The sequence below is a fragment of the Nyctibius grandis genome, chromosome 2, assembly GCF_013368605.1.
Source record: "Nyctibius grandis isolate bNycGra1 chromosome 2, bNycGra1.pri, whole genome shotgun sequence".
NCBI lineage: Eukaryota > Metazoa > Chordata > Aves > Nyctibiiformes > Nyctibiidae > Nyctibius > Nyctibius grandis.
The window spans coordinates 102894115-102918418 of NC_090659.1; the positions used below are offsets into that span (position 1 = coordinate 102894115).

Below are 24304 nucleotides of genomic sequence, written 5' to 3' on the forward strand. Positions count from 1 at the left end.
CTGTGTGATATGATCTAGGTAATCCTGCTCCGGCAGGGGGATTGGACTAGATGATCTTTCGAGGTCCCTTCCAATCCCTAACATTCTGTGATTCATTATGATTATGATGGACTTAGACAATTCTGTCATAAGAGAAATTTATTTTGTGTGTGCAGGGTGAAACTGCCCTGTCTCTGGCTAATGAGTAATAAGAGAGTAGGTCTTTCTCTGGATCTTTCCTGTCAGAGTGGATTCACTTGGGGGCCAGCAGGAGACAGGTTAATTCTGTACCCTACAATTAAACCACACACCTGGGATACAGTAGACAAAACGCCATTTGAGCTGAGAAGACCAGATACTTGAGTACTTGCATTATTTCAGGTAATGGATCTGTTATCTCGCACTGCTGGGACAGAAATTATTCCTGGGTGGGCATTTGTGACTCTTATTTCATCAAATTATTGAAAAATCTTTTACTGATAGAATCAGTATGTTTCAAGAAAAGGTTATTCTTCTGTTTTTACTTTCTTATTAAAACTGATTTTCAGTGAAAATTCTTAACTAGTTCCAGATGATGCTTTGGTGTGTTGTGTTCACCTCACCCTCTCTAGGGGGAAAACAAAAAAACAAAACAAAACAAAACAAAACAAAAAAAAAAAAAGGCAAACCCAGCCTTGTACCAGGAATGCTAACAGTCAGGATGGTAAAGGAAAAGGTATGTAAACTCCACTGAAATCCATTGTATTCTACTGGTTATTTATGATAGTATCTGTGTTAATTTATTTTGAAGAACAATGTTTCCTAGATATCTTTTAAGAAGAAATAACACTGGAACTCATAGGAGGATATTGAAGAACATATTGCCATTGTTCCTGAGTTATTTGAACTGAAGTGAGGGAAGGGATGAAGTGTGACCAAGCACCATGATTTTAAGTTGAAGAATGGTTGTGGTTTCCATAGGAACAGCTAGCTCTATCATAGCTACTGAGTTAACTGCTTACAGGATTTTGCTTTGTCCTCCTCTAAATAAAATGCTATTATGCTTCATTTTGATTTTCTCTTTACCTTCACTTCAAACTTCTCTGAAATTTGCTAACTTAGTTTTTATCAGTGCAAAGTTGCCTTAGCCATTCCTTGTTTGAGAAAGCAGTTGCACATAAAAACTTATTTGTTTCTCTTTGTAATAATCTAAAGATGAGTATGTCATTGGAACTGGTTATGAAGTTCACCTTAGCCTTGAATGGAGTGGTGTGGGGTGCTGTCACACTTTGTGCCCTACTTCCACAAGTGGTGTGGCTTCGAATGAGTGACGCAGGTCTGTCAGCGGCTGGCAACAAAACTTCAGAGCTTTGCTCAGTCACATTGAGGATTTATGTTAGTTCTCATGGTCCATGTCCATTTTTTTTTTTCCTGATATGAAGTAAATTTATTATAGGTGCAAGGTATTGTAAGGGTAGAGTGAAGCCCCTTTGTGCACCTAAAGCTAAATGCAGGGGTTCTGAGTGTTGCCAAATGTAAATTTTAGGTGTTCAGTTGAGGAAGTGCAGTTAAGTTACCTGTACAGGTGTCTAAAAGTGTGATTCATAAGAACTATAGTATTATTTATTTTACCAAGTGACTCTTGAACAAGATTCCATAATCAAGGATCTCTTCTCTCTCATGAGAATGCTTGCATTGTTGGGCTACGCATTCATACTTCTTGCTCACTTACTTCCTTACCTTATGCACCTGCATCTCTGTCCCTCTATCAGCTAGTTTCTTGGCCAAGAAGGAGCTAATATTATTATTCTAGATGTGTCTCTTAAATTCCCAGAAAGCTCTAGAAATCTTCAGAAGGCTGCTTGGGAAAATGACATTGTTTCCAAGGATTACGAGCTGATACAGTTGAAATCAAATGGAAGAATAAACAATGTAGGAGTGTACATAAAGGCTTTGGATTTCAAGGGGGCAGATGCTGATTAAACTAAGCGTACTGTGTTAGTTTAAGGAGCATGTCTGAAGAATTTGCATGCTTGGTGTTTCTTCAGGTCGTAGACATTAAAGGTGTAAAATATCTGCATACTAGAGGAGTGAAGGGATGTAGAGAGAGACTTTGAATTTGACAGATGAATAACCACCTCAAGAAGGATAATGAGAAGGAGCAGAGAAGAAATAATGGAATAAAATTCACAATATATATTTACACAAGTTAGATTGTGACAGATTCATTAGCCAATTTTCTTTGGAAGGAGAATATTTTTCGGATGAGGGAAATGCAGAAGAGATTTAATCTGTCTGGACTTCGGTGGGTAGTTGATGTTGCGTAGGAAAAGATTGGTTGGGGAAGATAGGGTTTGATAGAGTGTGTGACTCTGGTGGAGAAGATGGTAAGAGGCAGTGTTCAATGTGGAAGTGTCAAGCTGGCAGTTATGCTTAGTGGAATTCTTTAAAGATTAATTTTGGGACCAGCTATCTTTTTGATGTTTTCATTTATGCCACTGACACAAGGAAAATCAGTATGCTGGTAAAATTTATTGATGATGAAAATTTGGAGGTATTAATACTACAGAAGAATATCATGGTGTTGTATGGAAAAGATTGGATTATCTCAAAGATTGAATTAATAGGAACAAAATTAATTGCATGAATATAAAAATATCCGTATCTCATGGGTGGTTAAAAGGAATTTTGTCATGCAAGCTTGAAGGTTTATGTCATGGAAATGCCTGGACTAGAGAAGAGCATTGCAAGATTACTGTATTGCAAATGTAAGACAGTTGTGATGTTTGTGTGGAAAATGGAGAGGGATTTGCAGATGGTTTAAAGAGGTTCTATTATCATTTTATAAATTCCTGAAATATTACGTATCATTCTAATCCTGCATACTTAAGAAAAACGAGTCAAAACTAAAGCAGATGCAGATTAAAGTGAATTGTAGAATCATTCACTTTGGAAAGGACCTTTGAGAATTTTCTAGCCCAATCCTGAAGCAGGGTCACCACTGAATTCAGACCAGGTTGCTCAGGGCTTTCTTGGTTGCATCTTGAAAACCCCCAAGGACAGAGCTTCCAAAGCATCTCTGGGTGACCTCTTCCACTGCTTTGATGTCCTCAGGGCAAAAACTTTTCTCCTTATCACAGTTCAAAGCCTCTTGTTTCCATTTATGACTATTGTCACTTGTTCTTCTGTCTTGGACCTCAGTAAAGAGGTCATTGTCTTGGTAATTTTGGTGTAGGAAGGCTTCTAATAGGTGCCCACCAGGCCTCCAGGCTAAACAAGCTCAGTTTCCTTATACTCTGTTGATGTGCTTCAGAGCTTTGAACACAGTGATCACACCAAGGGCCAGCCTATTAATGAGGAAAACCTTTGCTTGTTTGTTTTAGCAAAGTGTGTCCTTGTCTGCAGATGTAGGAGAAAGCCATCAAAACCCCAAAGGGCAAAAAAGCCTGTTACAACTAAAGCACAAAGTAGGTCTGTCATCAGTGAATGTAACCTGTCCAAGCATAAACTTATAGGGGGAATGAGAACAAAGCTCCACTCAATGGGACAGTCAGGTTCTAGAGCAGCCTTCAGGGAGTGTAAAAACTGAAGTTCTTCATTATATACATTTCTAAAAGGGATTACACGAGATGACGTATCTATCTACCTTAGGAGTGAACTGGAGTCTAGAACCTGCAGGTCCCTGCTGACTTGGCCTGTGTAATGCTGCTGTTTCGCTTAGACTGTCATTCAGGCTTGGTTCAAGTTCTTATGTGAATCTGGTGGAATTCAGTCAGTAAAGTCACAGCATGGTGCTGTGACGTTTCTCTTTTGCCTGGAGTCATCAGGAAATTTTGATGCATCTTTGGAGAACAAACTTATTTCTTACAATTATGAACTTGAACTAGGAAGTAAATGTATTGGATTTTGAGAAGTGAAACTTCAGTCTGTATTTCTGAATGCTTTTATCTCATCGTTTTCCCTTATGATCCATCGTTAGTTTTTAGTTTAATTTCACATCTATTAAGAAAAGGAAAAAAATTCTTGTGTATGTATTTTAATCTTAAACAGCTGAAGAAAAGCAGTTAGTTTAAACTTGGGTTTGTATAGCATGCGGCAATATGACACTTCCTCCTCTGCATTTTAATTGTAAGATGGGAGGAATCTTAAGCTGCTACTGGAGCATAAAATTGATAACAAAATAACTTGTTTAACTGAATAGATGGGAAGTCACTTAAACATCAAGAAACATTGTGTAGGTTGTATATCTCTCATTTCTTGATGTTTAAGTGACTTCCCATTTATTTAACTTTAGCTGTGAAAGTAGAAGCATTGTGGCACTAAGACATTTTGTAGTTATGCCTTGAAGAATGAACAAACTCTGTTGCAGATGCCTGTAACAAACAAAACACAACTTATTATGCGTCTGCATATACGTGACCCAATTTCTGTTCCAAAAGTTGTAGTCACAGTTGTTACTACAATCTGCGCATATATATATATATATATTTAAATTTATAGGTTTTTTTTGGTTTACAGTATGTAATCTACACTGAAATTCATTATTGTGTATGCGATGGAACTGATGGGGTAGTTCCTGGAGCTGTAATGATGAGATTGGTGTTGGCTGTGGTGCAGGGGGGAGAGAGGGCGAGGTTTGCATGCTTGAGATCTCAAACAGAATGTGCTATTATATAACTGTGCAGAGCGGATGTCCTCCACAAATTGTATTTAATCCTACTTCTGATACTGTGGCTCTTCTTAACTGCTTTCATCAGTAGTGTTGCAGTTGGTGTTATAATGCAGAAATATGAGGATAAGATCCTTATCAGTTTGTTGTAGCAAAAGGCTGGAATTCCCTCTGGTAGCCTGAAAAAAACCCAAACAAACCAAAAAGCCCCACAGGATGGTCATTGTTATGTCCCCTGTGGAAGAGCAAACTTGTCAGGGCACGAGAATCGCGAAAGTGTCTGGGGACCAAGACTCTGACAAGAATGGGTGGAGGGGCTTTAAGCATACAAGGGATACAGATACAACTTCCTTGCTAACTTGTAACATAGGAAATAGGATACAGAGGATAAAAAGAAGGCGGAGTTACTGAATGCCTTCTTTGCCTCTGTCTATACTGCTGGAGGCTGTCCTGAGGAGCCCCGGACCCCTGAGGCCTCAGAAGAAGTAAGGATAGAGGAGGAATCTGTCTTGGTTGATGAGGGCTGGGTCAGGGACCAATTAAGCAACCTGGACGTCCATAAATCCATGGGCCCTGATGGGATGCACCCGTGGGTGCTGAGGGAGCTGGCGGAAGTCATTGCTAGGCCACTCTCCATCATCTTTGCTAAGTCGTGGGCAACGGGAGAGGTGCCTGAGGACTGGAGGAAAGCGAATGTCACTCCAGTCTTCAAAAAGGGCAAGAAGGAGGACCCGGGTAACTATAGATTGGTCAGCCTTACCTCCATCCCCAGAAAGGTGATGGAACAACTTGTTCTTGGTGCTGTCTCTAGGCACATCAAGGATAGGGGGATCATTAGGGGCACTCAGCATGGCTTCACCAATGGGAAGTCATGCTCAACCAACTTGATAGCCTTTTATGAGGATGTTACCCGGTGCATAGATGATGGTAAAGCTGTGGATGTGGTCTATCTCGATTTCAGTAAAGCGTTTGACACGGTCTCCCACAGCATCCTCGCAGCTAAACTGGGGAAGTGTGGTCTGGATGATCGGGTAGTGAGGTGGATTGTGAACTGGCTGAAGGAAAGAAGCCAGAGAGTGGTGGTCAATGGGACTGAGTCCAGTTGGAGGCCTGTGTCTAGCGGAGTACCGCAAGGGTCGGTACTGGGACCAGTTCTATTCAATATATTCATTAATGACTTGGATGAGGGAATAGAGTGCGCTGTCAGCAAGTTCGCTGATGACACAAAACTGGGAGGAGTGGCTGACGCGCCGGAAGGCTGCGCAGCCATTCAGAGGGACCTGGACAGGCTGGAGAGTTGGGCGGGGAGAAACTTAATGAAATATAACAAGGGCAAGTGTAGAGTCCTGCATCTGGGCAAGAACAACCCCATGTACCAGTACAAGTTGGGGGCAGACCTGTTGGGAGACCAGCGGAGGGGAAAGGGACCTGGGGGTCCTAGTGGACAGCAGGATGACCATGAGCCAGCAGTGTGCCCTTGTGGCCAAGAAGGCCAATGGCATCCTGGGGTGTATTAGAAGGGGTGTGGTCAGCAGGTCGAGAGAGGTTCTCCTCCCCCTCTACTCTGCCCTGGTGAGGCTGCATCTGGAATATTGTGTCCAGTTCTGGGCCCCTCAGTTCAAGAAGGACAGGGAACTGCTAGAGAGAGTCCAGCGCAGAGCCACGAAGATGATTAAGGGAGTGGAACATCTCCCTTATGAGGAGAGGCTGAGGGAGCTGGGTCTCTTTAGCTTGGAGAAGAGGAGACTGAGGGATGACCTCATTAATGTTTATGAATATGTAAAGGGCAAGTGTCATGAGGATGGAGCCAGGCTCTTCTCAGTGACATCCCTTGACAGGACAAGGGGCAATGGGTGCAAGCTGGAACACAGGAGGTTCCACATAAATATGAGGAAAAACTTCTTTACGGTGAGGGTGACCGAACACTGGAACAGGCTGCCCAGAGAGGTTGTGGAGTCTCCTTCTCTGGAGACATTCAAAACCCGCCTGGACGCGTTCCTGTGTGATATGGTCTAGGCAATCCTGCCCCGGCAGGGGGATTGGACTAGATGATCTTTCGAGGTCCCTTCCAATCCCTAACATTCTGTGATTCTGTGATACAGGGTAGCTAAGGCCACCAAAAATCTTTTAATAACTTGAAAAATTAAAATTTGCTGCTTTTATGTCAGAACTTCGCTACCTAACCAAAATTTTTTTCTCCACTTTCCTTTAAGTAAATGTGTATACTCGTATGCTCTTTTTTTCTCCTTTCTTTTAGATATGAACTTTCATTAGTGGCATTTTGCCAGAAAGGTTTTTTTCAGATCCCCTGTAGTTTGTTTGAAGTGGGGTCTCAGGCTTGCAGAATAAGTAGTGCAGCAGTTGCAAGCCATTAAGTCTCCCTGTGCTCTTGAGGCGAATGAGATTAGACTCTAAATTTAATGGCGAGTTTGGGGATTCTTTGTTTCAAACCCTTTGAGGTAGTGTGATGTGCAACTCAAGACTCAGATTCCTTCAAGCCAAGATTAAGAAATATAAGTATAAAGATATATGTCTTTTATATATATACGCATATATATAGACAAATATGCAAACTAAATGTGTCAGAGGCATGCTGTACTATAAATAAGAAAATACTTTAACCTTCATTAGAGCAGCTGCTTCCTTGCACTTGATGCAACATCTGCTTGACTGATTTAAGTATTTATTTTGGGCTTCTGCTGATATTTGGTGATACTATTTTTTTTTTTTTTTAATGAAAATATTCCTCCTGCATTTTACACATACTTTATAGTATATTCTGTAAAATTATTAGTTTATCTTGATGTGCCTTTTATATTTCATAGTAAGACTGTAAGAAATGCTCTTCAACAACACTTCAGCACTATTAAGTTATACATCTTGGGGAGGTGGAGGGGAAAGAAGGAACTAACTTTTTTCACTTTTTTTTTTTCCTCCTGTTGCATATATTTATTTTATGTTAACTGCAGAAGTACGACTTAATCACATTTTCCAGGAAGCCAAGTTAGTTTTGGTTATTTCTTTGTGATATTCTTCTCCTTTCTGTATTCACTTTAGTGTGCCTGGTAATCTTAAAACTCAGTAGTGAGCATAAAAATAAATGTGTCTCCTTAATGTTATGCTATCTGAAGAACAACTTCAATTCTGTATTAATGCTGTGCCCTAACCACGTTTTAAGTGCTGAGCAGCACTAATCTTCTGGTTTTTTTTTAGTCATCTACTTTTAAGATCCAAATCAGACAGTTCTAGGGAGCCGAGGGTTTGGTGTTATGTCTACTGCCTAGGAAAGTGCTATGATCTTCAAAACAGGTAATCCCCACCACAGATAAACTACACACAGATGAAGGAAAAGAAATCCTTGATAATCTGCATAAAATCAGAGCTGGGGGACTGCCTGGCCAGAGGGAGCAAGCTAAGGGGGGGTCTCAGGAGGCAGTTAGAGCAGAGGAAATAGATGTGGGGAGGATCAAGTCAGAGGCAGGAGGGCTGCTGGGGAAGAAGCTCCTCACCAGAGGCACTGCTGACGAATATTTGGGGTTTGTTGGTTGGTTTGTTTTTTAAACAGGCGGCCCATTCCCAAGTACAATAACAGCTTGTGACGCAGTCTAAACCTCCTAAATTTTTGGCAGTATGTTGGTGTTGTAATGAGATGTATTAACGTTTAAAGGATAATTAAAGATAATGAGGTATAGAGAAATGGAATGGAGTGCAGTACACCACACCTCTGAAAGACGGAGCGTGGCAAGCTGAGTTTTGATGAAAAGATCTTAGTTTCTACATAGACATTTTTATAGTTTCATCTGAATGTGTACATAGTAACTGATGTGGTGCCGCATTGCAAACTGTTGGTTAAATAGGAGAAATGAGGATTTAATAGCGAAATTGTGAGTGTGTGTAAGGGCCTAACGTAAAGGACCTAGCTGAGAGGAGAGGGAAACCAGCTCAGAGCTTGTTACTGGAATTGTTATAGATCAATTGTCAGATCAATCTTACATTTCCTGATTCATTTAATAACAAAGGTACATGTAAAGGGATCTTACTGCTAGAATTTGTTCATAGAATCATCATAGAATGGTTTGGGTTGGAAGAGACCTTAAATATCATCTCATTCCAACCCCCCTGCCATGGGCAGGGACACTTTCCACTAGACCAGGTTGCTCAAAGCCCCATCCAACCTGGCCTTGAACACTGCCAGGGAGGGGGCATCCACAGTTTCTCTGGGCAACTTGTGCCAGTGTCTCACCACCCTCACACTAAAGAGTTTCTTTCTAATATCTGGTCTAAATCTATCCTCTTTCAGTTTCAAACCATTACCACTTGTCTTATCACTACATGCCCTTGTAAAAAGTCCCTCTCCAACTTTCTCATTGATGACATGAAATTTGAAAAATGCTCTTAACGTAGAGAGAACAAAGGGTTACACAGAAATTTTTTGAGGATTTCATAGGCCATGGACCCAGACATGGGGGAGATCTGAAACATCTTTGTGGTACAGAATACTTCCTTCCACCTAGCTTCCTTTCCAGGGGAGGGATGGAGTAATAGGAGTGGGATGAAATTTGGAGCCTTGTGCTTTAGGGTGTTACAGCCAAAATGTCAGCTGTAGGCTTGGAGACTGAATTATTGAAAGGATGAAAACAGAGAACGGTACGAAGTAACTGAGCAAACAGAGTGATGCAGTTATGAAGAAGTTATATGTGCTCTTGGGACACAATCACAGAAGGTGTTTCCAGTAGACAGAGGAAATTACTGGTGGTGTTATACAGGCATCTGGTGAGACATCATTTAGTATGCTCCAGAAATAGTAATCTCTTTTGAGGAGCAAAGGGAAGAAATTGAAATGTGCAGAGACAGGCTCCTAGGATGAATGAGGAAATGGATATCTCACTAGAGAAAGCTTGAAGAGCTTGTCTTGGGTAGGCCAGCTAAAGAAACCATATATGTAAGTGTTGTCCATACATACACAGGTGGAGACAGCTAAGAGTGGGGACACTACTTAAACTGAAAGACAATATAAGCAAAACAAGTGGACATAGTCTGGCCATTGCTAAATTTAGGCATAATATGTTGAAGTTGTGATTCCTTACAGTAGTCAGGTTTTTGGAGTAAACAGGAATAGTGGAGCTTGGTCTGCTTTTTCTGCTAAATCTTGTTGAGAATTGAAAATAATTCCTTAATCATTCTGGAAATATCAAAGAAAATGGAACTTTAATGTTTATAGCCAGGTTTATTCTGAATTTTATGAATAATTGTCTTTGACTAACCAACATCCCTGCAGCTTCTCTCCTTTAAGTTTTTCGCAGTTTCCTGGTACGCAGCGATAACTCTTACGGTGACTGGGGTGCTTTCTCGGAGACAGCTACCACTTGGCTTCTTTCCTGGGCTAATGGCAGAACTCATGTTTTCTGAAGGGTGTTATCAGGGGAACAGGGAGGAGAACCTAGCCCTTTTATGCTAACTCTTTATCCTTGCCACACTTTGAAACAGACTGAATTGCTTTTTGAAGGGGTCGTTTTTTTCACTGACCTTGAAGTGTGCGGAATGATAGAGATTGTAATTTGGATACCAAGCCAAAGCATTCAAGAGAGAATAGACATACTATCTGGAGAGCTTCTGAAATAAGTGGTGAGTAGGTAACTGAGGCAGGGCTGTCTTGTCCAGTGGATATGATGGGCTGAGATTTTTGACCCTGAAGAAATCTTGAAAACTTGGGCATCGCTGTAAATTTTTCCTTTTGTATTTGATCTAGAAAACAGTTTACTGAATTCCAACAAGGAAAGCTTTGTTGCAACTTAACTTAAAATGAGTGTCACAGTTTGAGAGTGTGGTTTGGAAAAAAGTATCCAAGCAGTTAGTACGCTAAAGTCTTGCTAAAAGTTGATGGAATTGAGGCTTGTAGGACAAAACACAAAAGCAGCTAGACTCCTGCTTGCCATGGGCATTGGTAAGTGCTAGCTACCCAAACAACATTTTGTGACCTTGCTAGCAGTTGCTTGAGGAGTCAAAATCTAATCTCTTTTGCATTAAGTAATGTCATAGTGAGCTCTTTATACAGGTTATTTTAATGCTATGTGGAAAAGGAATTATATTCAGTAACTTGCAAATAAAAGAGAGGAAAATTATAGCTGAAGGTGCTGATGGTTAGATAAAGGAAATAAATGATAGAAAAAACTATGATGTGGTGTTATTACTGTATTGGACGTGGATCTCGACCACTTTGCTTGTAGTGAAAGACAGTGGTGGAACAAAGTTTTGGGTTCCCAAGACTGGCAGAGGGATTCAAGTTCTGTGGCAACTGGGACTGCAGAAGGATGCTGTCTGACTCCCTGGTGCAGGAGATGCAGTGGGTGAGGTCAGGGCTGACAGATATACTGGAGGGAGCATGCTAGGGCTTTTACTGAGGCTCACAGGCTATTCAGGTGCAGATTTTGATGTTTTTGGTGCTCTCTATTCGGGTTAATTTTTCAGGTTTATATTTTTCTTCTTCATTCAAGAAGATATGTTGCTGGTGCGTCTTGGCTGGAATTTTTTTATATTCTGCTGAAAGCTTTTTTTATGGCGCAGTTGATTCAGTCACTACCTATCAGAATCTTCTGGTGTTTATCATTAAAATCTAACAGCTGGCATTTTTTATCTCCCTAGATTATGTGTAAACAAATGAAATGTTATTGAACTCTGACCCTATTTTTAACATCATCTTGAACTGTTTTCTCAAATCACTTTGGATCAATCTTCTTCCAAAACCAATGCCAACTTTTTAGTAACTTTTTTTAAAAAAAATTATTTAAATCTTCTCTGGATACTTTCCTAATACTGCATTTTTTTTTTTTTACAGATAAATTTGCGCCTCATCTTGGTAAGCGGGAAAACGAAAGAGTTCCTATTTTCACCGAATGACTCTGCTGCAGATATTGCAAAACATGTGTATGACAACTGGCCGATGGGTGAGTAGCTGTGTGGCTTTGGCTTTTAACTAACGAGCTGGAAGCTTCCCTGCATTTTCAGACTAAGATGTCAATAAACTGATCTCTGTTCTCAACGTTCAAATTAAGTATGTTTATTGTGTATCTGGGCATAGATTTATATAGAAATACAATTGTCTTCTTGCCGCCTTTTTCACTGTTTCTTCGGTTAGGCAGATTTTTAGATGTCTGGACTATTTCCCACTTTCTTTCTAAAATTTGGCTGCCCCAAACTGAAGTACTTCTTTCCCCCTATCTTTAGGACACTTTTCTTGATCTAGTAAGTGTGAGGAAATGTTGGAGATGTAAAACCTCTTACGTGAGGGACAGCTAATGTAAAGCACGGCATGGCACAGGAGTGCATTAGTGAAATTGAGTCTTAATTCCTTACTGCCTTATCTTGGAAAGGATCTGTAATAATGCTATTTTTGCCAGGAAAAAAAATAAAATATAACAGAACATTTTAAGAGATATTAAAAGACTGAGGGAAACTGAGGTTGTTTGATATGAATATATTTGGTGTTATGCAGGAATACTAGCTTTGGGAAATTGAACTGAAAACTTAAGATGTGTATTCACATATGTGAATAGTTCCACAAAAACAAAGTGCTTCTGTTCTCCTTGACTAGATTTCATGGGAACGTAGCCAAAACACAGACATAGTATTGCATACGATGAAAGAAAATGCTTCTTTTGGTACAGGACTTCATTTGGATTACTGTTTTGATGTTAAAAAAGACTACTGTTTACACACAACTAAAACATAGCAACATCTGTTTCTGTGGTGCCTTTGTCAAAGAGGTATGGTGGATGATATTCATGCCAAAAAGTTAGTGTTGATAATCCATATTTTAGGCCTTAAACTGGTCTTTGGGATCAGGAAGAACAGGGTTTCAGGAGACTTGTTTGCTGTTTGTTTTGCTGGGATGCAGCATTATGTATTTAGTGAAATATCATAGAATCATAGAATGGTTTGGATTGGAAGGGGCCTTGAAGATCATCTAGTCCCAACCGCCGTGCCACATGCAGGGACACCTTCCACTAGACCAGGTTACTCAAAGCCCCATCCAACCTGGCCTTTTGAACACTGCCGGGGAGGGGGCATCCACAGCTTCTCTGGGCAACCTGTGCCAGTGTCTCACCACCCTCACAGTAAAGAATTTCTCCCTAATATCTCCTCTCAATCTACCCTCTTGCAGTTTAAAATTGTTACTCATTACATATGTAATGAAGGAGGAGGTTTTTAGTCCTCTGGAGTATTAGGTATCTATGTAAAACACTCTTAGCACTAAGAAATCTTGTTTATGTAGCATCTGTGCGGCTACTGTACATATTTAATGTGTACCTACAACATAGTTGTCATTGACGAAATGTTCTTTGTGTACTTTTATCTGAATTAGTAAAGGCAGAAACTGTTTTTTTCTTGCTCGAAGTTTATCCTGAATGTGTGGTCTCATGTTCCCAGTCTTGTGAAGAGCTTGAAGGTTGCAGATTCTGACTTATGAGCTGAGAAGAAACCTAGACTTTAAAGTCTCTTTTTTAAATAAAAAGAAAAGTAAAAGCGGACAAGGAAACTTCAATTCAAATACTTGCTGTACTGAGGGAGTGCTCTAAATCTTGATGAATATTTAATTGCCTGTGCAAAGAAGAATAGTGTCAGTTTTCAAGACTGAGGAGAAATCTACTTCAGAATAGTGTATAGGTTTTCACAAACATTAGCCCACTAGCTGTTTTCAGATTGAGAGTGCTCCTCTTTGCCACAGGACTGAGAAATCTTGATGAGGAATAAAGTTTCCTTGAAATAGAGATGGTATGAAATGATTGTTTTTACCACTATTTTGACTTGTCATGATGTTGTGGGGAAAAAAAAGTAATGAAATATCCTCAGTCACATGCTGCCAAGATTAAGGCAAACCTTTCTTCCCCCCTTTTGGCAATACAGTTGTTAATTAAGGATCTCTTGACTTGTAGTGGGAAATGCCAAATTTATATTAATGTATATCATCTAGGTAAGTTACCTGTTCTGTTCCCCCCACCATTTTCTTCTAAATTATATTAACTTTTTTCTTGTACAGCAATTATCTGCTGAACTTTAAAATAAAAAAAAAAAAGGTGTTGGTAACTATTTTCTCCTTGGCTCATTTAATCATCAGTGGAAAGAAAAATCTGAAATCATGTCAGAAAGAAATGTTTCAGACTGCCAGCCAAGAAGGAAAAATTAAAAGGATGGGCAAATTGGCAGCTTAACAAGGAGCAAATACCTGTGCCAAAATACTGTCTGTTGTCTTTTGGTTGCTGTTTCACATCATTATGGCACTGTAAACTGGCTGAACTTCTCCTCTTTACCGTAGTATGGTGGAGTTCAGACTATATGGAGTAAAAGAAACCAAAAAACCCGAAAACTTGGTATCTTCCAAAAAAATTGGTTACCCTAGCAGTGTGATAGCTCAGATCCTCAACTTAGCCCGCTTCACAGCATAGCAAAAACGGCGTGTGCTTGAATTGCAAGACAATTGAATCAGACCCTGAGTGGAAATACTTGAAATTCAAATAGCATTGGTTGCCTAATTTGATCTAATCTTATAAACCAGGCACATGGCAGCAGCACCGGGGGATCTTGCAGCCGCTGCTGTTGATACCAGCCCAGCCTCCGCCGCAGCGCCAGGGCTGCCATGGCTCCTGCTGCCTGCGTCTCGGCCTGCTTGCTTTTTTGCACCAGATGCCTCTCCCTACACGCTCCGCAGCCGTGGCTTTTGTTTTAAATGCTTCCCCTTCTCCCCTTTTCAGTTCTTCTCCTTTTGTGGTGCCAGTTGCTGCTGCCTGTATGTTAATTGTATGTTCCCGGTGAACAGGTTGGTTTCTGTTGCTGGTCATGATCCCTTGCTGAATATTCATTTTGGTGTATAAACACTACAAAAGCAGAAAGAGAGAACATTTGTGAACAGCTGTTGCCAGATATCTGGTCAGCTAAGAAACAGAAGACACCGTATTCCCAGAGAGACCATTTAAATTCAACATTTCAAGGCTTTATGATATTTGTTCTGAAAGCAAAGTGGAGATTTATTTGTTGTTCACATTGTGACAGGGAACAGTAGAAGAGTAGGAAAAGATCATTTAAGCTTATAAATTATTTATGATGGCTTAAGCATTATAGGAAATGCATTATAGGAAAATGCATTCTTGCTTTTCCCGAATCACTGTTTGCCACATAAAAACATCCACAGATTGTCCTTTGAGAAGTTCCTTAAAACATGTCAGTCTGCGTTCTCTCGGTGAGGTCCCTCTGTGCAGGCTCTCAGCAGTGATGGGTCAGGGCCGCACAGGTCAGAGCCCCCCTGGACATTTCACTGCACCACCATCGCACACCACGGAGCAGCCTGCACAGCCTTCGCGGGGTTGGGGTCTGAGAATCCCATTTCAAATGACCCATCATGTGTGCTTTCGCTTCTTGTGTGGCTGCTTCCCACTGCTGGAGGGCGGCTCCAGTTAGACAATCAGCTGGTGAGGAGGAGTACGGCTTGAGAATCTTCTGAATGGGAAGAAGTTAAGGCCATTTTAGCCAAGTGGATATTAAGCCTCAGGAAGCAACTTGCATTTATGAAATATTTTGTGTAGGACTTGTGTACGTGCTAAATATCTCATGCAATCTGTGAAGTAAGTTAGTAATATTTATTCCTGCAGGCATAAAATTATGTGTTTCAGTGCCCAATGTCAAATAATAAATTTAAGAATAGATTTCAGGAGTGCTACCCTTGAATCATCTTTCTGTATCTTCAGCCTATGCTCTCTTTAGTGTTTCAGGCAAGGGAGTCCTGTTCTTAGTTTTCTTCCTGGGTAAAGGTGAGAGAAATAACAGAAGATGGTTTTTATTACAATGTAACTGTGAAAATTCTCTCACTTCTTTTCAGATTGGGAAGAAGAACAAGTCAGCAGTCCAAATATCTTGCGGCTTATTTATCAAGGGAGGTTTCTTCATGGCAATGTGACATTAGGAGGTATGAAAATAATTTTCATTGTGCGTGTTACAGCCAGGCAAAGGGGATATTTATTTACAGTGCAGTGAATACTACTTTACTGTTCAAGATCACAGTATGGCTTGCTATATACTATTTTTCCTTTGCATAGAGTGACATTGTATTCTTATTGTGTATTTTTCCATATTGTTACCACCAGTTGTTATACTTTGTGAGGTACCAACTGCTAAGTCAAGTCTTCTGTTGCATAAAGAAACAGTAATGCTGCTTTTATTTGTTGTCTTTCTAAATGGAATATTTTGTTCCACCTCTCTTACACTGCCCTTGCAGGATAAGCTACTTCGTAAAAGCCTGAAGTATTTTAAAATGTTTAATAAACTTTATGATAATTGGTTAAACAATACTTTAAATCTTAGTGCAATGAAGGAAGACACCCTGTGAATGAGAATGAGGGGAAGCATTCTTGCTGTCCAGTACTCTCCCAGGGATACAATCGCATAGTTATGTGAAAACAAAAGTAAATGGCTTCACTTCATGTGCTGAGGAACTGCAATTCAACTGTGCCCCCTTGTGGCAAGCTTTTTCCCCCAATTATGTATTTTGATGAGTATCTTTGATAGAGTTGTGACACAAATTTGTAACAATAATCTTTCCTTTTGTAGATGAAAGTTGCCAGTGTGAATATCAACTATATCAATGACTAAACAATATGAGACTCTCTTGTCTGTGCCAATTTAAAAATAAATTAATACTTTTGCTCTCTCTGTATGTTCAGATTGTTCATGCATTTGGTACTTGAGTGCAATACAGAGAGGAGAATATAATACACAATCACCAATGAAATGTTTTTGAAGTTAAGATGAACCTGCAAATAATATTTCTGGACTTCTTATGGTGATCTTTCTGTGAAGAAGTTACTGGGATGATATAACCATTGATTCGGTTTCTACCATTACCGATGTTGGCTAGTGATGTAGTTTTAGAATAGGTTTACTCTCCATATAAATCAATTTTTAATGCTGCTATATATACAAACAAGATCATTGTCAATTGAGCTGGGAGAACTCTGAAATTTTTATTCACTCTTTTAATTTGTATGTTTACCAGGTGCTAATGAGTGCAGCTAGTAGCAGTTGGAGCAGGGTTGAAAGACAAATGTTAAGTCTTGGATCATCTCTGCAATTGGAGATATTGGTCTTACCTTACATTTTCCAGGCAAGGATAGCCAAATGGGATTTTCTTTGCCATTCATCTCTAGGTGTTGCTCTTGACCACCAGTGATTGTTCCCTTTAGTGACATCTGTCTAAATCCGAAACAACTTTGAATATTTCTTTAATATATTTAATATATTGTTTAATGAGTTAAGCTGGATTAATAGCTGCATGCTGTTGATTCTTGGATTAACTCAGGTCTGTGGATTTTGAACACTTACTTGGGTTCAGGGCATTTTAGTTCATTCTGAATCATTCATGCGTTGCAATTTAATCATCGTGATTTTACCCTAAGGATCTTACATGTACATTAGTGTTTTTCAAAGATCTTTTTGTTGCTGTATTGTTTTAAGAAAAAGAATCCCTGAAACATTGGCTTACTTAAGTGCTAATGAAGTTATCTGGAGTAAGATTATACAGCTGAAAGCGGAACAGCAATTCATGAAGCAGCCTGAAAAGACTGTTCCTTCAGTTTGTGGTGTTCATTAGATGTAACTCTTAAGTGAACTAGTTATCTTTAAAAGGGGGGAGGGTGGAGGGGGAAGGGAATTTCTTGCTAAATACAATATTTAGTTTCTTATGCTGTTATAATACAGTTCCATTAAGCTTTTCTATCTGCAGCTCTCTATAACTAAGTTATAGCACTTAGTGTTTTATTTGCTTTAGGTGATTAGGAAATATCGACTGGAATTTGGACCTACTGTGTACTGAAAGTCACTTTATCAACTAGTGAAACAAAAGTTTCCAAGGAAACAGTTTGGTGTTTTCTTTTTTAACAGGAGTCCATTTTTATTCGTATTTTAAAATGACATTGTAATGATCTAGTTGGAACCTTACATGTCTTATGAATTTGAGACTCCTTTAAACTAAGAAGCATCAAAAAATGACAAAATGATGGGAAAAAATGGCTTTTGAGTGGAAAATTTTATTTTAAAGAAACCATCTCTTTTGCCAGCTTTTCTGAATGGACTGTCGTTACAAGAACAGTAGAGCTAATGGCATTGGAAGTGGCAAAGAAGAATAGACCCCTCTGTAAAGCTTGCTGTGCCACTCTTGCCTGCAGTGCTTGAGCCACAGTTTTGTTGTGTGCTGCCTATGGGAAGGGCTGGGGAGTTAGCTAGTCCTGTGGTTTACCCCAGCAGGCAGCTAAACACCACACAGCACACTCCTCCCACAGTGGGATGAGGGAGAGAATAGGGGGGAAAAAAAGGTAAAACTCGTGGGTTGAGATAAAGAGAGTTTAATAGGGCAGAAAAGAGAGGGGAAAATAATAATAATGATAAAAGAATATACAAAACAAGTGATGCACAATGCAATTGCTCACCACCCACTGACCGATGCCCAGCCAGTCCCCGAGCAGCTGCGCCCACCGCTGGCCAACTTCCCCCAGTTTTTATTGTTCAGCATGATACCATATGGTATGTGATATCCCTTTGGCCTGTTGGGGTCAGCTGTCCAGGCTGTGTCCCCTCCTGGCTTCTTGTGCACCCCCAGCCTCCTCGCTGGCCGGGCAGTATGAGAAGCTGAGAAGTCCTTAACTTAGTGTAAGCACTGCTCGGCAACAACTAAAACATCTGTGTGTTATCAACATTATTCTCATCCTAAATCCAAAACACGGTATTATATCAGCTACTAGGACAAAAATTAACTATCCCAGCCGAAATCAGGACAGCTAGCAAGGCAGAGTCTGTTGTTCAGCTTCCAACAGGAAATTTCATCCTTTAGCTAAATATTTGGGCTGTGGTTTGCATTTGAAATAATATTAATTAGAGAGGTAATACATAATTGACAGTTCTTCATTTCTTGTTAGGTAATGGTATTCAGCAACGTTTTACTTCCTTATTTACTGGAGAGGGGGGAAGGGAAGCCAACCCACCCTGTGCTGTATGCATACCAAAAGAGTGGGTGAAAAGTAAATTCTGACAATAGAAAATCTGAAATAAAAGTGGAATTAAACAGATGGGAAAGGAGTTAAATAAAAGTTTAGTTTAAGTGAGAGAAAGGGGTGAGAGAATGAAGACAAGAACAAGAACGGATTACTGAGCATGGGTTCGGGTGCTCAGATTCTGTCATGGTGCTCCAAGCAAGAAGCTGGAAATTGCTAATAAGAACTTGTGTGAACTATGCAGACTACTAGCTGAAATTAGTTAATTGAAATATTAGCATACTTTTACTTTATTACTGTAAATAAATAATCACCACAGCTCACTAATCAAGTCTCCACAAGTGTCTTGATATTATGAAAGATGTCGCTAATGTGATTAGTTTGTAATATTTTGCTCTTTCTGTAGTGGCTTCTTATGAGTTTGCCATGAAGACAATCCTTTTCCATTTAGTTTAACGTACTGTTAATATGGGCTTTGCAGAGTTTTCAGTTGTATCACAGAATCAGGTACCCAAAATAGTTCATCCCTGTCAGACTTCAAGCTATCAATAGCTTCTAGTTGCAGGCACAGGCGGTGCTTCAAGTAAACTCAGCAACTTCCAGATCTGACTTTCTTTAGAGATGGCTTTTCCCAAAGTACAGCTGCTTCAAAGAAGCTTGTGGAGCTGTGTATCCCTCTGTATGCTTACACCTGTGTTTTAATCATAAATTGCATTTTTTCAAACAAATACATAGGCAACGTAGATGACTTATTAGCAACCTTGTAGCTAGGATTGTATTTGGTTACTACATGTATTCAGTACTAGGTTTATTTATTTATTTTTATTATGGAATTTTGAATCTATGCTGTAGTGATTAAAATAGAGAGGCATTTTTCTCTTCAGTTGCCTTCAGGTTTATTGGACATTCATTATTCATTTATTCACTTAAAATGCTGTGGTGCACTGTATATGAAAATAGAAGATGTAAATTGAATTTGAGAGGACAAATTCTACTCAGGTCAGGATTATTTATGTATTTAGGGTTAAATTTGTTACATTTATCACTAACTTTTTTTCCCCTCTATGAGCAGGGGAGGACAAAACTTAGACAGAGCACCTTTACCTTACATTTCTCAGAAAAATAATCAAGAAAGATGCTTAATCTTAGGAGCTGGAAAGAGGAAACAAACCTAAAGTTATGTAAAGAACTTGTAAAAATAACTTCTCCCCGTCCCCCCATCCCCCAAATAATTGGAAAAAGTCAAAGTTCAGAATATTGAATCTGGCAATGAGAATGTGCTAAATATAATGTGCAACAGAGAATCATTTCATTTCAAGGAGACTAGAAGTTTTGATAAATATTATACTATAGTGCTAAAACCGTAAATACAGCACTGTGTTGGTATACTTAAATCAGAATGTGAAAATGATCATTTGAGTTTCAGAAACAAGCAGGACAAATTGTGGAAAGCTCCAATTTTGTTACTTTGTGTTACTAAGGCTCACAAAGGCAGCATTGTGAGAACTACCTTATCTATTTAAAACGTTTTAAATTCGATATTTTTCACATGCAGCTGATGTTACAGATTAATATTAAAAGGCAAGATGCAGATATTTTGTATTTCGGAAAATCTGTATCATGGATCAAAGTATGTTTTAGGAAAATCTGTTTTGCAGTAATGGCTCAGTGTTTTGGTCTCAGGAGTAGCAATTTAGTGGCTGAATTAGCCACTTTTTTGCATCTTCATCAATAAAGAGTGCTTAGCACCTGAGTTGTGCCATGAATGCCCACTTCTACTTTTACTCAAAAGAGGAAGGCTAAGTTTCCTAACAGGAATACCATCTCTCTAAGAACACAGTGTTTTAAGTGATTATTATCAGGTCCCAAGACCCTGATCTGCAAAACTTTAGCCAGAAACGCCTTTATGAAGCTACTTAATAAGCAGTTCAAACCTAACAGTATGAACTCTTGAACAGGTGCTAATCCAATTATAGTTAGTTTCAGTTGGGTGTTTTGAAGAAAGAAGACTGCTGTAATGTATTAATAAATCTCCCTTTCTCCTTTTGCAGCATTAAAACTTCCTTTTGGCAAAACAACAGTGATGCATTTGGTGGCTAGAGAGACGTTGCCAGAGCCAAACTCTCAAGGTACGCTGTGCACTGGAGGTATTTCTTACTCAAGTACATGGCAAAGTGATCCGATCTCCTACAGGCTTTTTGAGTATTTCATAGCAGAGAAAAGTCAAGTCCTTGTGGTCTTCTGTGAAGCAAGTAATGGAATGCTTTGGACCTGTTGTTTATAGAAAACTAAGAAATTAACTTTCTGGTTTAGCATTTTTGTAGAATGCAGAAATTTACTCAAACCTTAGAAGCTTTCGTTTTTATTGTTAAAAACTACTACTAATTTATTTTTCAGTTATGTATGCACATGCGTTATAATTTTTTTACTAAAAATAATAAAAAACATACTTGTATCCAGCAGACACACAAAACAACCTAATTGCTTTAGAAATGGCATGTAAGTAAAACTCTCTTCTTGCTCCACAGGTCAAAGGAACCGTGAAAAAACTGGAGAAAGCAATTGCTGTGTAATCCTGTAAACCCTGTTAGCTTTACCTGCTAAGTGTGATGTAATATAGTCTTTGTCTTTCATGCTGCTGGAATAGAAGAGGCCCTACCTTGCTTCAAACACCTGTAGGAAGAGCCTGTCTGTAAATCCATGGAACTGAAATATTACACGAACACTGTCTCATTAGTCTTTTTTTTTTTTAAAGAGAAAGATCTGTGAACACTCTCATTTTTTAAAAAAAAAAATCTTGCTTTTTGTTTGTCGAATAATCTTACAGTACATCAGTTCCTGAAAGAATTCAATCTCCAGAAAAGTTAATGTGTTCTTTTTCATAGCAGGAATCATTTTGCTACCACAAAAATCTCCATTAACCGGATCTAACCAGTCAAGCTTTCTAGATGCAATTTGCACTAAATATGGTTGACAGTATATTTCTCATCAACAACCTCTAACAATATTTGAGACACCTAGTAATAACCTACAATGTATAATGCAACACTGGAAAATAGTATATCTATAATTAAAATAAATCTCACTTATGGCCAAATCAAAGGAAAAACTGTTAAGTCAATTCTACCTAAGTCAACCTTGGTGGCCAAACTGGCACAGAATACTAGCTAAACCAAGTCTAATGATATATATTTTCACTGCAGCAAACAAAAAAACTATGTGCCTGTAATTTAAAAGCACTCTATAGAGGGCTGATGAAACTGATTTTTTCGTTACTGCGTGCACTCTGATCTTGTACATTAGTTGAGTGCTTATTCAGACAGCACAAACAAGTGGAGAGAGTGCATTTCCTAGCCTTAATATGGGAGGGGTAATTTCCTGTAGTTCATAGGCTTTTATTATTGTGCATAAATGTTAGAAAACATCATTTATTAATCAATTTTATGTATTTGAATATTGGCAATTGGTGTTTTTCAGTCATTTTCTCATCTGTACCTTAGTGTCAAGTGTCATGCTTACTCATTAGAGACTTCAAAAGAATTATCAAAGTTTAAAAAGCAAAAAGAAAAACCTCTGCCATAGTACTAGTTTTGTTTCTTTACGTAATCTGCATTTGGTAACAGTGCTTGCAATTGTATTAAAATCAGAAGCTGATTTTTGAAGGCATACATAATTAAAAAGGATGCCATTCTTTTATTTCATGTCAATAATTTAAACGTTGATATGATAAAGAAACTTGCACAGCACTAAAGCATGAGCTAGTTTCATCTAAACCTGTAAAAATAAAAATAAATAAAAAAAATAAAAGATTTTATATTTTTTCACTGGGGAGGAATTCTTCCTGGGTGAAATTACAAATATGTGTAGAATATATTTAATAAAAATCTTATAAAATACATAACTATAGAAGTTAAATATAGATTGGCGTGTAGTATAATAGAACAATAGTCCATATAAATAGCTTTAGCCTTTAAAAAAAAAAAGAAGAGTCACAGGTTGACATTGTGTTCTGTACTTAAGTGTCCGCAGCTCTTACAGATGTTCTGTGTAATCGTTTTTCCGAATGATTGGCATCATTCAAATGTAATCAGGTTATTTTATTCATTGTTACTGCTTTGATGAAATGCTTTATATGCAGTAGATTTACAAAAATATTGTTCATACTGATCAGAATTAAATTTGTATAGAGCAGAGTTTTAAAACAAATTGTAAATAGCACTAAACATTTTCTTTCTGCCACCTGTACTGATAGACTCTTCTGTAAACTAAATAAAAGAATATTGTAGTGCATTTTGGTGGTGTTTTAAGGGTTGTAACTGGGTCTGTAATGACTTTTAATAATACTTCTTAATCTGGAAACTAAGTAAGGACTCCATTTTGTTTATTAAAAAAAAGTGGAGGGGGGGCAAAACCTGCTGAAAACTGCTAATGGGATTTATCACTTCAGTGTTGTTTTCCTTTCACGTTAAAAGAAATTGCCTAGAGGTTGTTTTTTGCCCATCAGAGAAGAACGCGAGCATGGACAGTTGCAGCTGCCAATGTACAGCTGTGTCACACCCTGGTGTACCTCACAGAAGTTATGTGCTCATACTGTCAGTTTTTGTAGTCTTCATTTACTTATAGTGAAGAGCATACACATACCTCTTCGGGTGCTGGGAGATGGGATGACAGCATTATGTGCTCATTGCCTAAATGAATCTTGGAATGGGGGAGTTCCTTGTACTCTGCAGTGTAGTTGCTAAATAAGTAACTATAAGGACACAAACCTTATTTAAAAAAAAAACAGTTTGAGAAACAACAGCTTGAGAAAGCTACTAGGAGCATGTTACCATCTTTATAAAATGAAACTTCCCTTTTCCAAAATGGTGAGCACCTAAGTAACACAGGCTCAGATGGGAGATGGCTGTGACAATACAAGAAAAAGAAATGGGCTGAGGCAGGACATGTTTTGTGAGCTAAACAAGTCTTTCAGATGCATTGATTTTGAAAAATGAATGTTTGAAGTGTAATCTTGGTTTGAAAAGTAGCTAGGTACTTAATACAGTGTAAATACATGACAATCCAGTAGCTTCTAGTTAAAATATTTGGTGTGCTTGAACAGCAAAGTATGTAGAGTTCCCTTTTGTTGAGATGAATAAGATGCATATATGTGCGTGTCCAAGCAAATCTTTAAATGCTGCTTGGCATTTAAAGCGTGAGCTTGCCAAAATAACTCCTGCAGAAAGCAGGTAGAACTGTTGCCTTAATTTTCCTGCAAATTGTCAGTTCTGCCCATTGCAGAGCATTTCTGTTGTGGTGTGAGGCGGGTGGAAAACTGTGGGGGAGAATTGCTAAAAGATTTGTGCTTTTTTCCTTGGGTGCTTTGTATTGTGGATTGTGTATTTGCCAAAACAAAAGCAGTAGCTCTTGATACCGGATTCCTCAGCCTTGCTAAAGTTCACTCATATGCTTCTCTTCTACGTTGGTTGGAGTCAAGAGGGTACTTGCAGCCCATAAATATTAAAGCCAAGTCTTTGCAGGGTCAGGCTGTTAGATGGTCTGATGATATGTTGAAGAGTTTGACATTTTATTTTCACTGTTAGATAGAAATGATATTTTCCCTATGGATGAGTTAAATAGATGTCATGAAGGAAGGGAAGGAGAG

The 24304-nt window shown here is 38.8% G+C and overlaps 1 protein-coding gene across 1 annotated transcript in view; it reads left to right on the forward strand.

Annotated features, from left to right (window-relative positions):
- The window catches only part of UBL3 (ubiquitin like 3), a 62098-nt gene extending 39075 nt beyond the window's left edge, over positions 1-23023 (forward strand). The window contains exons 2-5 of the mRNA XM_068423874.1: positions 11463-11571; positions 15498-15584; positions 20712-20789; positions 21189-23023. Of these exons, the coding sequence (XP_068279975.1) occupies positions 11463-11571; positions 15498-15584; positions 20712-20789; positions 21189-21241 (327 nt within the window). The 3' untranslated portion in view covers positions 21242-23023. The remainder of the gene's footprint in view (positions 1-11462; positions 11572-15497; positions 15585-20711; positions 20790-21188) is intronic.
- Positions 23024-24304: the final 1281 nt, after the last annotated feature.